Source organism: Callorhinchus milii, unplaced genomic scaffold, assembly GCF_018977255.1.
Source record: "Callorhinchus milii isolate IMCB2004 unplaced genomic scaffold, IMCB_Cmil_1.0 Scaffold18, whole genome shotgun sequence".
NCBI lineage: Eukaryota > Metazoa > Chordata > Chondrichthyes > Chimaeriformes > Callorhinchidae > Callorhinchus > Callorhinchus milii.
Window position 1 is genome coordinate 6,731,871 of NW_024704759.1, and position 17,330 is coordinate 6,749,200.

General features: G+C 43.7%; 1 protein-coding gene across 2 annotated transcripts in view; it reads right to left on the bottom strand.

Moving 5' to 3' along the window:
• Positions 1-16,877, bottom strand: part of LOC103172959 (cadherin-22) — a 143,442-nt gene extending 126,565 nt beyond the window's left edge. For both annotated transcript variants that reach the window (XM_042341765.1, XM_007885645.2), the window contains exons 1-2: positions 16,594-16,877; positions 5,004-5,298 (exon numbers count right to left, since the gene is read on the bottom strand). In XM_042341765.1, the coding sequence (XP_042197699.1) occupies positions 5,004-5,298; positions 16,594-16,827 (529 nt within the window). In that variant the 5' untranslated portion in view covers positions 16,828-16,877. The remainder of the gene's footprint in view (positions 1-5,003; positions 5,299-16,593) is intronic.
• Positions 16,878-17,330: the final 453 nt, after the last annotated feature.

Consider the following 17,330-nt stretch of genomic DNA (forward strand, 5'->3'; position numbering starts at 1 on the left):
TATTGATGTGGGAGTGCTGAGCAGGCTTGTTGATTTTTGTTTCCGAGACTTCAAGGTTACTTGAAAATCAAGATTTCCACGCGCTCTATCACCAGAGGGAGAACAGAACAATTATCTTAATGAAGGACAGGATGCTTTTGTGACTGCAAAAAGGAAACAAAGAGACAGTGAGCTCTAAGTGTTTTCTATTAGTCTATCAACATGACGATATTGCATTATCCAGTTGCCTCCAGTTGAGTGAATTTTTGATGAATTGAATCTGTGTGTTCGTTGGGTAGTTGAATGTTAAACCGTTTTCCTGACATTCCCTCCTGTTAATTGAAGCAGATTAAGTTGTTTCCTCCTGTTTGAGGGGTCTATTTTTGCTCAGATTACACATCGTGTTTTCGATAACAATGCACCGATTGACGGCTACAGTTCAGAACTGTCTACCATGCTTCACTTTTTCTATCTTCCATTGTAATTAATAACATTTGCTGGTATTGTGTAGGGTGCACATTGCTGTCCTCCCAGTGAGCACAAGTTGCTGAAGATGGGTTATTCACTTTATAGCAATTGATTTTATTTTTCAGATCTGGAGGGTTTCAAAGGCCTTTTTTTCCCCCCTCCTTTGAATTTCCTTCCCCCTATCTCCTCTTCTCTGGTTCAGAAGGTGGTGGGCTCAAGCCCCACAAAGGGATTTGGATCTCTTAGTGGAGGTTAACACTTAAGTAGAATCCTGGGGGAATGCTCCATTGCTGTTCTTTGGATAATGTATTGAACCGAGTTTCTGTTTGCCTGTTTAGGGCCGGTAAAGATCCCATTGCACTTTTTTTAAAAAAAAGAGAAGGGGGTTTCTCCCGCGGTCTTAGTCAACAATCTCCCAGATAAAATTGGTCATTCACATTATGGCTGTTTGTGGGACATTGCTGTGTGCAAACTGGTTGCCATGGTAGCCTACAAAATAGTCATTACACTTTGGAGTAAATCCGGTTGGAGACACCCTCCTGATATGAAAGGCACTATATCAAACGCAAGTCTTATTATTATTTGTTGAGTGAGTTTTTTTTCCTCTTTCTAAAACCCACGAGTGTGTCTGTCCAGATCACTGTTTCCTTTCTACTGCCTTGGTTAGAATGACTGTGAGGAAGAGGACATGTTTTATAATGAGGAACCACCTTTAATTGAAGGGTTGACGGCTACGCTTTAAACAAATCTATTTAAGACTCGACTTTGATTGCTTCTTGGCTTTGATTATACCTGGGCCGTGTGGCTCAGCTGTACGGCTTTGTGTTTCTCTAAAGACTTCACACGTGCTCACTGTCTGGGAGAGAGTTTCGCCTGCGTCTCCCAGTGCTGGGCATTGGGGAGAGCTGCCTGGCACACACTGAAATCTGCCAACCTCCAGCTGAGCGGTCGTAAACATGACAAAACCAGCTTCCTGTGATTTATCACAGATGCCAATCCCCTCCTCGCACAGTCCTCTTGTTTTATTAAAGCATCAAAGCCCCTCTCCCCTCCCCCCGCACCGAGGCCTGTCGGCAGAATATTCTGAAGAGAACAGGTTTCCTTCTGTGGTGAGCACCAAGTTACTGCTGTACTGGGTTCCAAGGCAGAATTCAAAAGATGCTGAACTCATCCCCCCATCTCACACCGCCCCCCCCCTCCCCCCCCACCAACCACCCCACCCTCACTATGCAATTCTCTGTCCTGGCTTGACTGATCTTCAGGACGCTACCTGTCAGGAAGGGCACTATATAAAAAATACAAGTTGTTGTTAATCTGTCAATGAACTGAAAATTTACTAACGTGCAGATGACATTTAAGGATAAGAACCATTTTGTCAGCCTGCTTGGCAGTTGGCAGCACGCTGGTCTGAGTCACGTGGCGAGTCAGGGGGCGAGGAATGCCTGGAGAGTGAAGAGGACCCTCATCTCCTATGCACTTACCGGCTTTGAAGCTCCACACACACAGCTCCATGGGAAACAATCGCGGCAACCTGGCAAGTCCCGACCCGTCATGTGCATTTACTGCCTGCAATGCCGAAGGACCTCTGTGTCCTGACTCGCAGCTCACAGCACATGACATACGGCTGTTCTTTGCTGCTGCATTAATAATAATCCTTGCATTTGATATAGCGCTTCATCACATTGTTCAGATGCCTCAAAGCGCTTCACAGAATATACTGTTAAGTGAATTGACTATATATTTTGTGGGCGAAACATGGCAGCAAATTGCACACTGCAGTGTCTCTCAGTTATGGATTGATTGACCAATTTATTTTTTGTATTTTTAATATTTTTTTTGAAGAGATTATTACTCACGGAGAGCAATTCACCAATCAACTATCAACTGGGTTCCTACTTACTGCTAGGTAAACGGAGCCGAGTGCAGTAAGTAAACTTGCCTAAGGTTTCGACATGACTGGGAATTGAACTCAAGTCTTCTTGTTTGTGAGGCGAGTGCTCTAACCAATATGCTACGGGACTGCACATAGGTACCCTTAGAAGTGTAGAAGAAAACCAAAAAGTGAAACAGCAGAGAAGGGAAGATGTAATGGTGCGAGATACGAAAGAGTGACAGTTTGATCCTGTGATTGGTGTAATATAACAAAAGGAAGTACTGCACTTAATTGCACAATTCATTTGAGTCTGATCAGTAGTGCAGCATGTAGTTAGAGCAGATATGAGGAATCTCGCTTTGCAAAACCTAATTTGTTTTGTTAAAGATGCAGTTTTGCAAGTGTAATTGGCAAGCTTCAGATTGCCTGAAGGATTTGGACTGAATTTTATGCGGCTGTCCGTCAGATTAAAAAGAACAATTAAACAGATTCCTTTTTTTAAAAAGAAGTCTGAATTAGGACAGCGTAACTACATTTTTGGCTGACGATCCCTCAGATATTGATAATGCAATTTCCATTTCCATAGCGCCTGTCACATTGGGAGGATGTCTCACAAAGTGTTTCATACAGTTGGCTGGGCCCCTGAGCTGGGGGGAGAAGGTAAATTGGGTGCAGATTATTTTTGTTGCTATTCAATATTTGGACCCTAGAAATCTTGAGCTCTCTGTCATCCCTTCCTGTCCTTGGTGTCACATCCCTGCTCTTTCTTAAATCATCTCACAGATGAATCTTTAAGTCAAGCCTTCATCACAAACTCCTAATAATCCTCACCTTTGACTACAGCACGTTTTATGTTGCGGAAACGTCTCAAGTACGTCACAGGATTTATTGTAAAGTGCAGGGACAATGTATTTTCTAAACAAACACAACAGCCAATTTCTCACTAACAGCTACAAAGTGAGTGACCAATTTAATCTGAGGCATTGTTGGCCTGGACACTGGGAGAATGTACCTTCTCTTTTAATCATACCATGGGATCAGCCTTGACTAAGCTGAAAGTCGTGACTTGGGGATTTCAATTCACAACCTTCTGACTCAGAACTGAGAGTGCATATATATTTTTATACACACATATATATATATATATATATATATACAGACACACCCACAAAACATGTCTGCAGAGCCTCGCTTTGTCTTTGGGTCAAAGGGATAAAGTCGGGGGAGGTGGAGGTGGGAGAGGAAAGAAAGGGAACTAAAGGAAAGTTTCCAACTCCACTTGGATTTATTACTTTAACCTTCCTGGCTCGGAATCCTTGCCACAGATCATGTTAACCATTCACTGTGAAACATTATTGTAGCCACAAGTCCGTTTAGCCAGTTAACATGGATTCATCGAGTCCATCTAAACCTATTACCATGCTGTAAACAAATTGACGCGTGCTTGTGTACCTCAGACTCCGCTAATGGAGCCTTTCCACTGCTGAGATCCATTTACACTGCAATGAATCACAAAGTAATATTTACATAGCAGTAAAAACATGTTGGCAGGAGCAATCTGTTGATGCACAAAATATTATGCAGTATATTATACAGGGGCATCTCGGAAGTGAATTACAGCCCTGCAAGGTACTTCATCCTGGTTTTACAATATCTAATATATTTTGAATGGTGTATTTGTCATTCCGAAATGTTCTTCTTCCTCTGTCACTGTGTATCTCTCGCAGTTGTTTTTTTTTTTAATCGATTCTTTGGGAGTTTGCCTGGGTAATGTACTCCTGGGGATTGTGATGTGTGATGCTGGCTTGTGTGGTAATGGAGTGCATTCTTGCCATTGGTTTGTACAGTACCCCACAGAGATGGTCACTGTGTAACACGTACAACCCAGCTGGAGAGAGAATATGTATTAGCACGAAAGAAGGTGGCTATTCAGTGGGTTGCCGAGGAAGAAGAGAATGTCGACAGAGGAAGGAGCGTCAGTCTGCCATGACCACACCATCAAGATGAGGAACAATCTTACTCTTATCAAGGGATTGCCTACTGCTGTGCGCAATTGGCTGACACGTTTCACCCACAAAATACAGTCGCTCCACTTTCCAGTATATTCTGTGAAGCGCTTTGAGACATCGCAATGGCGTGATAAGGCACCATATCAAATGCAAGGATTATTTATTATTATGGCCATTCATTTCAAAGATTGTACAAAGAGGAAGCAAAGATGCTTTGGCCTGGAAAATTGTTTTGTTTCCAAATTGCCATTTGCAATGAAAGATTACTTCTGGTATATTCGCCTATTTTTTGCAAATATGTGATTAAATACTCTCTGCGCCATTGGCTGCAATCTATAAAAATTGATTAGCTGTAGTATTGTCTGTGAATTTAATTCCCTGACAGCTGTTTGCTGTGAAACCTTGACTGCGAACAGTTCCACGTGTAAAGACTGCCTTTACTGCTTTTATCGACCAGTTTCCTGGGGGCGTAAGGGTGTGTGTGAGTTGAACCCCCTGACTTCCCCCATTACAACTTGGGGTTTCTTCATAGCACGATTGGGCTGTGGACGCTGACGAGACTTACCCAAAATTCAAAATAAATGTATAATGTTGCCTGACTCCAGTCGTTTGTGGGGGGGAGGGAGGTGTGGAGAGTAGGGGGGGTCTCAGAAAGAACCAAAGTGTCTCCTTACCTACAGGCGAGAGTTCGGGTACGCTGCCTGTGTAGGGCCCGCCCAGGAACTTGGGCTCGCTGTCATTGATGTCCTGGACTTTGATGATGAATTCAGACTCTGGCTCCAGAGGCCTGTCTGTCTGCTTGTCGCGGGCCTGAGCACGTAGTGTGTAGTAGATCTTCTCCTCCCGGTCCAGCTTCTCGGTGGCATGGATGTCGCCTGTGATCTCGTCGATGATGAACACGGTGCCGGCCCCCTCCCCCGAGATGGTGTACTTGATGGAGCCGTCGCCCTTGTCCGAATCCGAGTGAATCTAGAAGAGGATGATAATAAAAATAATAATCTAATAATCCTTACGTTTGATATAGTGCCTTATCACATCGTCGAGACGTCTCTAAGCGCTTCACAGAATATACTGTCAAGTGAATTGTTCTACTCTGGCGGTGAAAAGGGACTGAAATGGTAAGTGGAGGTTGGGTTTCGCGTTCCTGTGTTGGCCCCTCATGACCCTCCCTGACTGGACACCAATGCAGTGCTTTGTTCTGTGGAGAGCACGGATTTTTTTCCCTTTTCTGTTCCAGGCATCCCTTGTAACAGCACAAAGAGCGATGGCGAGCTTGAGTTTTCATTAGAATCTCCCCAGTGAACATTTCCTTTTGGTCTCTCCCCTCACTCTCTCTGCCCCATATCACCAGGCTGGCATATGAGCTTTTGGCCATTCTGCTCGCCACTCAGCGGAATTCCATCCTAGAGTCCCTCCGCCTCCCTCCCTCCCCATGTTCAAAGCCCGCCTGAAGACTTGCATGTTTCACCGCACTTTCCCCTCCCTACAGGCTCGAGTGCCCAGCCAGCAGGCGGTGTGAAGTCTTTTGAGACGTTCACCTGACGTGAAAGGCGTGAGATAAATGTACACTGTATTTTATCCAGTGACTTTCTGCCCTATTGCCCAAGGCTTGAGGGCCTCATTACTGCTGCTACCAGAGAAATCTGGATAATAATAATCCTTGCACCTTATCACATAGTTGAGACATCTCAATGAGCTTCACAGGATGTACTGTAAAGTGGATTGACTAAAACAGTACAGAAGGATGCCATTCCACCCCAGTGATTCTGTCACTAAATGATTTTTTTTATTAATCCCATCTCTCCCTGTAATCCCCTAATGTTTTTTTTTACAGCCTGCATCTGAAACTCTGAGCAAAGTCAGGCCGCTAACTTATTTATTACCCTGAGAGAGAGCAAATATTGTACTTGAAAATAGTTTGGATTTCATAAAACATTTTCCAGGGAACGAGTCTGAGGCGCTTGCTCTAACCTTGGAGTCGGGCGACCAGTATAAAACAGTTACAGCAACTTGGATTTATAATATTATCGTTGCATTTGATATAGCGCCTTGTCCCGTCTTCAAGACGTCTCAAAGGGCTTTAGAGAATATACTGTAAAGGGAATTAACTGTACATTTTGTGGGCAAAACACGGCAGCCAATTTCGCACAGTGGTGTCCCACAAACAGTCATGGATTGAGTGACCAAGTTATTATTACTGAGGTTACCTTGATAGCGGCCAAGTAACACTGACCTTTGATTGCTTCGAGTTGCATTGTATTCGGGTTCGGTAGAAATGTTTGGGGGGGGGGTGGGATTTGTATTTGCTGATCAATTAGTTTATTTCTAATTTACTGTTTTTATCCACTGCAAACAAAAATGTCCGACTTCCGCATCATCAGGTCGACACAGTCAGGGCACACAGCACATGCGTAAGAACATTTGCGGTCCATCGCTGGGCATAAATTGGCTTCCCAGTTCATCAAAAAAAAGAGTCCCTGTAATTTACAGTAAAATCCTGTGAAACGCTTTGAGCAGTCCTCCTGGTGTGAAAGGCACTGTCTCTCCCTCAATCCCTCCGCTCGCCCCCTCCTTCCCCATTTTCAGGTCGCGCCTGAAGATCTTCCTCTTCGACGGTGCTTACAGACACCTCTCCCTTCCCCCCGGCTCAGCATCAGACTCTGCCACTGTTAAGCGCTCCAGGACACCACTCCGCGTGAAGAATGCTGTGGTTGTATAAGGATTCTAATGACAACTTGCTCTTGTATTGCTCCCTTCACATAGGATAACATCTCGGAGCGCTGATTATAATTTTTTTCGCCTCGGCCTGAGGTGTCTCTGACAGCGTTGCAAGGCTCGGTACATGATTGGATGGCATCAGTAGCATTCCAGTTTTCTTGTAGAGAGGCACACGCTGAAACTATTGTTGAATTTTACATGGGACTCAGCATTAAGGCGTGAAATATTGCAGATTCCACACTTGGTTTTCCATTTCAAATGAGAGATTAACTGTGAAATGGGCTGTAAATCCAGTGAATGTTCCTCTGTGTTGCCGTTCCCTGTGAAGCTGAGGGGAGGGTGATGCCAACTGCTGTTCTGGCCACATTGTAACTGAGCTTTCTACTGGTGAGATTATTATAATTTGATATGGTATTTGATACAGCGCGATTCACGTTGGGGGATGTCTCAAAGTGCTTCACAACATGTACTGTAAAGTGGAGTGACTATATAGACTATGTAGTTTATATCCCTCAAACAGCCATGGAGTGAGTGATCAATTTTATTTGGTCAATTGTTGGTCTGGCCACCGAGAGAGAGAAACTCCCTTCTCTATTTGAACAGTGCCATGGGATCTTTGACCTGAACAGGCAGGCAGGACCTCAGTTTAATGAGTCATCTGAAGCATGTCACCCCCAGCACTGCACTGGAGCACCATCTTAGACTGTGAATTCCAAGTCCTGATGTGGGGTTTGAACGCACAACCTTTTGACTCGTACGCGAGAGTGCTGTCTGGAATGCAGATGTATTTTTTGTTAAGCTGTTCTCATGTCTTTACTCACTTGGAGGTATTTTGCCATCACATTTCTGGCAGGCACACAATGTGCAGACCATTAACTGCCTAATGAAATGTAGCTGCTTATAATGACCATTGTTATTAGACTCTCTCTTTGTGGGCTTGAAACAAACCAGTTATGGAGCTGAGTTTCCTTCAAGGTTTTGTCACCGGATGCCATTGAGCAGTAATGCAGACAATGGAAATTAGAGTGTTAGATGTGCAGAGTGGTAAAATAATCTCAATTCTTTGTTCTAATAATATGTCACTGTTACATGCTCAGACTCTGTCCTTCATGAAGGACACTATATAAATGCAGGTTTTATTGTTGATGCTGATCAAATACAACCCCTCCCCCCCCCCCCCCCAACCACCCATCTCGTTGTTATGGCGCAGGTTCTAGATGCAATGTAGCTCCATGTGTACTGGGAGTAGAAAGTGTTCAATACACTTTCTGCTCCCAGCATTGACTGGCCGTTTCCTGTGTGTGATGGTAACGTCACTTGCATTTGATATAACACCTTATCACATAATTCGAGATGTCTCCAAGTGTTTCACAGGATTCATTATAAAACACAGTGACTGTGTGTTTTGAGGAGTGAACTGACAGTCTAAACTGGCACTCCAGTGCAGTACTGGGAAGAACTGCATTCCTTACACTTAGCACCTTTCACGGGATGCATTCTAATGGGTAGTGACTATATTGTTGGTGAATGCGGCAGCAATGTCCCACAAACACACCTCCAAAATATGCAATACCCCCACCCCCCCAATACTGGACTGAGCCTAGACTATGAGCTCAAAGTACCAACATGGGACTTGAACCCACAACCTTCTGACTTGGAGTCGAGAGTGCTACCGACTGAGCCAGGCTAACACGAGCTGTGTTACACAGATCGATATTGTGACTTAACACATCAACGGAATGACTTGAAGAGCTTTACTGGATATATTGTAAAGTACAGTGACTGTATATTTTGTGGAGTCCTGTAGCTCAGTGGTTGGAGTATTCGCCTCTCAAGCGAGAGACTGAGGTTCGACTCCCAGCAGGGCAAAACCTTGGGCAAAGCCTTGGGCAAAACCTTGGGCAAGTTTCCTTACGCCACATGCCTAATAATAATCCCTCAAAACAAAAAATAATAAATTGGTCACTTCAATCCACGACTGTTTGTGGGACACTGCTGTGTGCAATTGGCTGCTGCATTTTGCCCACAAATATACAGTCAATTCACTTTACAGTATATTCTGTGAAGGGCTTTGAGACGCCTCGAAGACATGAAAAGCGCTATATCAAATGCAAGGATTATTATTATTTTGCGGGCAATTTGTACACTACAATCTGCTACATATAACCATGAAGTGAGTGACCAATGTTATCAACAACAAGATTCCATTTATAGAGTGCCTTTCACGTCGGGAGGACGTCCCAAGGCGCTGGACAGTTGGGTCAGGACCCGAGCGGGGGGGAAATGGTCAGGGGGAGGGGAGGGAAGGGAGGGAGCGAGGAGGGTGTAGAGAGTCGAGAGCGGAGCTGAAGGTACGGTCAAAGAGAATGGTTTTGAGACCGGCCTTGAAGGAGGAAAGGGAGGAGGCGGCGAAGGCACTGGGGGATAGAGTTCCATAGCCTCGGGGCTGAGAGGCTGAAGGCCCGGCCACCGATGGTAGGGTGGTTGCGGCGGGGGATGTGGAGCAGACCGGAGCCAGAGGAACGGAGGGTACAGGCAGGTAAGTAGGGGGATAGTAGGTCGGAGAGGTAGGAGGGAGCGAGGCCGTGAATGCCTTTGTAGGTGAGGATGAGGATCTTGAATTCGATCCTCTGGGGGATGGGGAGCCAGTAGAGGCGAGCGAGGGTGGGAGTGATGTGGTCGTGAAAGGGCTACTAACTGAGCAAAACTGACATCTTTAATTAATGGAGCCCTATAAACTTCTGATTCCTCCAATGTCAGCATGTGCCCTGTACCTGAAACCTCCTTGTATGAACATATTAAGTCAGAGCGAGTTCATTGTTTAGCCCATTGTAGTCATCAGTCTTAGATTAAATTACTCTTTATTGTTTCAATCAAGAGCTTTCTGTCGCTGCCAGAAATCCCAGCCATATAGCACTTGCTTCCGGCGAGCGTTTTATAGATGTGGCTACTCTCGGGAGCTTTCCGTGGCTCCCTGATTAACTCCATTAAACTATTGTTAATGTAAAACTTAAATACAGTGTGAATAAATTATTCACACTGCTCACTTGTTCTGTAATAGTTTAATCCATTTCAATTCATGTTCCCTGCAGCTGCAGAATTCTCCAAGGAAAGCAGCCAACTGCTTGTGTTCCTTATTGGATGAGAGGTCGGCTGGCCAGTCAGCCGCCTATAGCAGAGCTCAAGCAAACCTTGTCCATCACTGAGCCTTTGGTGCAGCACCAATTACTATTTCACATCTGCCAAATGCCCACAAAACCCGCTTATATTTGCCATGACATGGTTAGAAACCTCATGCGATGGTTTAACCGCTTCACGGTATACTGCACGCTGAGGTGACTGAGTCTATTCTTTTAAGAGAAGGTGATTGACCTATCTCATGTTTGTTTCTGTGGCTGAGATCAGATTGGTCAACAACAACAAATTACATGTATATATTACTCGCTGGATCCGTTGCAGCTACACTTGAAACCAAAGGATCCAATATGGAATGTAGATTGACACACAGACAGACACTTGTTTAGACATTATACTCAGCTGGGAGCACTCCTGTGGGAGAACTCCTTTCGGGAGGACTCAGTGCATGGAATCCTTTAATATATTTTCTCTCTCTCTCTCCATCTCTCTCTCTCTCTCTAGTCTCTGTTTCTCTCTCAATCTCTCTTTGTCTCTGTCTCTCTCTCTGTCTCAGTCTACCCCACTCTCCCTCTCAATCTCAGTCTCTCATTATCTCAGTCTCTCTCGCTCTCTGTTTCTCTCTCCCTCTCTCATTCTGTTTCTCTCTTTGTCTGTCTCTCCTCTCTCTCTTTCAGTCTCTCTCTCTTACCTCATTGGAAAATTTTGCAACTGGAAGCGACATGGGCATATGTTTTCGGGTCTCTCCTATCACTCGTGAGTTATTTTCAGTTATGCGGTTTTCGCTGGAGTTAAACTTGGTGGACGCCAAGTCAAAGTGGAGCTGTGGCATTGTACATCACAGAGCACCTGTGTATGTACGCACGCACTGCAGTTACACCTGGTGGCCGCGCCACCTGAGCCTGGCGCTTGGTATCCTGCGACACAGAGCTCGCACGCAGCCAAACGGTGACGGGAACAAAACTAAGAACACAAACAAAGCTAAGCCACGGCAACAGCAACAAAATTACATCTTTAATCCCCAAGTGCTCCCACTGAGTCCTCCCACAGGAGTCCTCCCAGATGAGTATAGATAAAGATGAAGTGTCTGTCTGTGTGGCAATCTACATTGCACATCGGATCCTCTGATTGTAAGCAAAGCTGCAACGGGTACAGCTAGTGATCCATAAAAAGGAAAGGAGACTGTCCGGTGAATAGATAGGTAAGCGAGCTAACAAGGCAGCAAAGGGGAAAGATTACAGGGAATTTCCTTTTGCACAGATTCGTTGGGGATAGATTGCTTTTCTGGGTGTGGTGGTTGAGGCAAAATCCAGATTATCTTTAAAGACGGAACTACTATGAATAGATATCTAAAAAGGAGCAATTTACAAGGGTATGGGGAAAAGGCAGATAAATGGGGCTGAATGAATTGATCTTTCAAATAGCTAATTCAGACACAATGACCTTCTCTGTGCTATAAATTTTTATGGTCGCAAGATCTGTTAATGCCATTCTATTTTGAGATGAAACTGCTATATATCCCCAATATAGCATGGCTGAGATCAGGAAGCTCATTGTGTGGAGAACTACGGGCATACAGAATATCTTCTATACCAATAAAATGACAACGTCTGTTTATCTTGCGTCAGTGTATCTGACAATCACGCAATAACCGATTGATTTAGAGGCATGAAATATACCTCATTGGAAAGGTCTTGCATCTGGCAAGTCATGGGCATATTTTTTGAGGGGGGCATCTCCTATCATTATATATTATAATACTATATTAAAAATTAAGCCCCAAAATATGAGGTCATGTCTCTATATGAATCGGTTGTGACATCATGTCCATTGTGATATACAATATATACTAATTGCTTGAAGACAAATAATCTGCGAGACTGAGAGAGCGAATCTATCTTCAATACTAAAGACAAAGTATCTGTCTTTCTGCGTGTCAGTGTATATGACAATCATGTATATGACAATAACTGATTGACGTAGAGACATGATTTATACCTCATCGGAAAGGTCTTGCAACTGGCAGTGTCATGGGCATATTTTTTTTAGGGAGGTATCTCCTATTGTTGATGAGCTATATTAAAAAAAAATGCTTTAATGAAACCTCAAAATATGGGGTATTGCAGCCTATGCCTATTCTGCAACTACATAGCGAACAGAGGAAAGCATATACGGTTCAGAGAGATACATCTATATTTTGTAACAAATGTATGTCACATTTTTTTCTGGTTGTCGCAGGAACTAGAGTCCTCCCATGTGGGACAGACAGAGAGAGAGACTGAGAGAGAGAGAGACTGAGAGAGAGAGAGAGAGAGTGAGTCAAACAGAGAGACAGAGAGAGAGACTGAGATAGTGAGAAAGACTGAGATAGTGAGACAAACAGCCAGTCAGAGAGAGAGAGAGAGAGACTGAGAGAGAACGAGAAACAGAGAGAGATAGACTGAGATATTGAGAGAGACTGACAGAGATTGGGAGAGAGAGAGAGAGAGAGACAGAGAGTGGGAGGACTCCTTTAATATATTTACACTCTCAGTCTGAGTCCTCGCAAAAGGAGTTCACCTGCAGGAGTCCTGCCAGCTGAGTATAATGTCGAACCGAAATGTCTGTCTGTGTGTCTGTTTGTGCGTCAATCTACATTCCACATTGGATCCTTTGGTTGTAAGCAAAGCTGCGTCGGGTACAGCTAGTGTGTGTGTGTATATATATATATGATAATAATAGTCCTTGCATTTGATATAGCGCCTTATCACCTTTTCTACACATCTCAAAATGCTTCAGAGGATATACTGTAAAGTGGATTGACTATTTTGTTGCTAAATATTTTGTATTTCATCTTTCACGCCGGGAGAATGTCCCAAGGCGCTGGACTGGCAAAGATTTGCACCCGTGCTGTGGGATGCGATCAGGAGCAGTTGATAAGAGTTTAATAATTGATTGATAAGAGGATCAGTGGGTGTCTGAGGAATTGAATAAATACCTGAAGGGAATAGAATTGGAGAAGAGAGCTCCGGTGGGTGAGGGAACACCCAACACAGACGAAGAGAACAGGGAAAGCGAATAGAGTAGGTAGCTTCATCTCAAGCACTTTGGGGAAAGAGCAAAGAATGCACTGGGGAAGCTATTACTCCTCAGACACAATGGTTCGAATGAATACCAATTGTGCGGGATCTCCGACACCTCACATTCGGAGCTCTCTGAACAATGAACACAGGTTGGCCTTAGTTCACCTGTCTTTGTTTGACGGACAGGTGGCCAGTGTGACTTGCGTCATGCTTGTGTTTTCATATGAACAAACACATTACACTCCTGGCAACTATTGACCGATACCTGACAGTCCAACATCTTGGGACGTCCTCCCAAACAGGAAGATACTATACAGATATAATTTGTTGTTGTTATTGTTGTATTCCGCTCAATATTGACAAGAAACTTTACCAAAACTGGTAGAGGTACATCTCTTTCCTCTTGAAAACCCAGAAGACGGCATTCCTTCCTACTGACAAACAGCCTCTTGCAATCACTCAGTGGAATTCAGGGAAATGCCAGCAACAGTCTTGCCTTTAGTTCATTTTTTAACAGTTAATAATAATAATAATAATCCTTGCATTTGATATAGCGTCTTATCACATCTTTGAGATATGTGGAGCATGTGGAAGAAGAGGGTTCATAATCTCACTGATTCAATGCATTTCATCTTAAACACCTTTTCAGTGTAGTTCAGAGTGAAATCCTGCATAGGTCTAGGAATTTAATGTTGATTGCTGCAGAATGTATGAGCACACATCTACCGTTTCCAAATGCTGCAGAGTGGTGAGGAGTTTACATTACTGTGCCAACCACGAACATCAATATTGATCTCCCACTATCTAATATACGCTACAAAGTCTTACATTGATGGATGTTACCAAGTCATCCACAGCAAAGGCTGCGCTGGTGACTAACTAATGCAGATTAAATATGATTCGCTGCCAAGTACATTAAAAATCATTTGCTCATAGACTTAATGCTGTAATAAGGCAGGGCTCAGGTAAATAATGTGGTGCTAAGTTGGGGGAGAAATAGATACAAGACAAGTGGAAAGAAAAGCAGAAATTAAATGTTAATCAAAACAATTTACTTCTGTGTGTTTTGTTGGCTTAATATTAATGCAATGGCACTTCCCGTGGTCTGAGTATTGTAGTTCTATTGAAACGTTAGGGTTTGTATTAGTCTCAAGTGTGAATGAAAACTTGACAGGCTGGAATTTCCCTGGACCTATTGGCATTTTAAAGGTTAAAATAATAATTGAGTCACGTTATGATACTCTTTAAATTTAAATATAAACAAATAAATGCAATGGTTATCTAATAGAAGCTTATGCACTGTGTGTTTGTGAGTGTGTATGTAAATGTACATAAGCTTTTCTTTATAAGTAAATCCATTGAGTTTTGCACACCCTGGGAATGTGAGACAAAGTGTCTGTCTGTCCCGGTTGGCAGGTCGGGTTGGCTTGCGCTGTGTTGAGTGTTTTATAAACTTGCAGGAACTTTTCTCCTTTGGGAAAAGTAGTCCATGACCTTTGAGAGCACTTTTCATTATCCCCACGTTCCATTTCCAAGCTGTGAGAGTCATCCATTAGAACCAATAAGTGTCAAACTCAAGGCTGCTTTACGCTGTGTGCTCATATCTTTTGGGAGCTGCACGTGCTTATTTTGCAATCCTCTATATCCATCACAGAAAGAAAATCATCATTACTTCTGTCTGAGTTTGACTTGAGCCCAGATTTCCGGGTCGAAATGACAGTATTTGCACTTTTTTTACCTCTCTCCCTCCTACAGCAAAATAATAATAATCGTTCCATTTGATATAGTGTCTTCCAGTTGTCTCAAAGCGCTTTACATAATATACTGTAAAGTGAATTGACTGTATGTTTTGTGGGCGAAACGCAGCAGCCAATTGCACACAGCAGTGTCCCACAAGCAGTCGCGGAGTTGAATGACCAAATTATAATTTTTTTAAGGAATTATTACCCCCAGAAAGCATTCCGCCAAACGACTGACAACCGGGTTCCTACTTACTAGATAAACAGGCGTGTGGAGAAAGGAAAATTGTCTAAGGTTTCGCCCCGCCCAGGAATCAAACCCTAGTCCTCTCGCTTGTGAGGCGAGTGCTCTAACCACTATGCTACAATGTAGAAGAATCCTAAGAAAGAAAGCTGTCAATAAAATAAATTGCCTCTTTGTGCCATTGCCTTACTGGTTTTGCATTTATAAGTATTTTCAATTTGAACACCTTATAGTCTAGGTGTGATGTCGTTGTTTCAGATCCTGCAGAACCCAGCATTAGGCAGTGAAGGATTGCGCACCGCACCTATTCCATCTTTTGCCCTGCAAATTATCTCTTTCATTGTCCATCTTCCATTGTGCCCTTTGATAAATGAAACATCAGAGTGCAACTGGATGAGTTTTCAATGTTTTTTGTTCCCAGATAGACTTGCCCACTCAACCGTCTGTAGGCTTTTCTCCTTGAATGTGGCCCTCCTAATCGAAATGCCTTCCTTTCATCAAGTATCTCGCATTAAATCCTGCAGGCTAATCTTCAATCACTGTGACTGGCCCGAGATCAGCAGTCCCTCCACTGAGGGATTACACTTACAAGATACCTACTGCAGAAACTCTCCTGACATTTTCTATTGATGGGTTAAAGGTATCCATCCGGTTGTCTCAAGGCTCTTTACAGGATTCACTCTAGCGACTGTATTTTGTAGGCGAACGCTTAGAATAGATGCATTTTGTATGCAGTATGTGTGTTGTCGTGTATACAATCCTGTGGGGGTCAATGCGGCACCAAATTCTGCCTAGTCTTAGCCCGTAAGACCGGTTTTGTCTTAAAATATTAATTGTGTGAAATTTAAAATTTCGGTTTTAAGTTGGAAGCTGGTTTCAAAATTTAGATTGAAATTTCTACAATTCTGCCTCGAGCTTACATTTTAAAGCAAAATGTTGTTAACGGCTATGACTATGGAATTGTGTGGGTGGGGGGGGGGGGGGCTGGCGGGCATGTCAGCTCACCCTCCCACCACTGCCCCACCCTACAAGTCAGTAAAGATCATGGGATCTTTACAAATACTTATAACAGGCAGACAGGACCTCATCCAAAAGTCGGCACCTGTGACAATGCAGCATACACCCAGCGCTTCACTAGAGTGTCAGCTTAGACCACATTGGAACTTGAACCCTCAACCTTCTGACTCAGAGATAAGAGTGCTACCACTGAACCAGGCTGACACAGTTTTAGTTATCCTTGTTGTCCGTCTATTGCAATGAATGTTTGAACATAGCTTCATCATTCTGAATAGTCACTCTAGGAATTACATTACACTTGACACAATGTGACCATCTACAAATGCAATGATCTCTATAAAGGGCTCACCTTTCCAACGTAGAGTGGTTCTGTGCCAGTGTACTCTTCCACAACAAAGAACTGGTTCCAAACCCAGCCTCGCTTCACTCGCCGATGTGCCAGGAAGCTCTCTTCCGGTCGCCCAGTCCGCCATTTCTGAAGTTGCAAACTGTCCGGCGTATGATCCGTCCCACAAAGCCTCAGCAACAAAACCACCAGCGTGAGCCAAAGGGAGGTGTGATTTAGCATCTTACCCAGATGCATTGAGGCATTGGCCAGTTCAGGTGTATGTAGACTGGGGTGTGGTGCCCATAACCGCAGTGATCAATAAAAGGCCCATTAATCCTCTCCTTTGGCCAAATAGCGCTTTGACTTCTGAGGCGATTTACCCACAGGCACCTGAGGAGATAGCAAAACATCAGGGCAATGAGAGAACTGCGTGAGAACGCACAAATGTTTGTTGACGGGAGATCGGTATCCCAATACCTCATTGGGAGATAATTTGTAAGTGCTGAATCCTGCAGGTGCCCTCCCCACTTAATACAAGGGCTTAAAAATTAAATTATGAGAACAGGTTGCATAAAATTGGCTTGTATTCCCTGGAGTTTAGAAGGCTAAAGGATGATATAATTGAGCTGTTCAAAATCATAAAGGAATTCGATAGGATAGCTACAGAGAAACTTTTTCCTCTGGTGAGGGAATCCATAACATGAAGGCATCATCTTAACGTTAGAGCTGGGCTATTCAGGAGTGAAATTAGGTAGCTT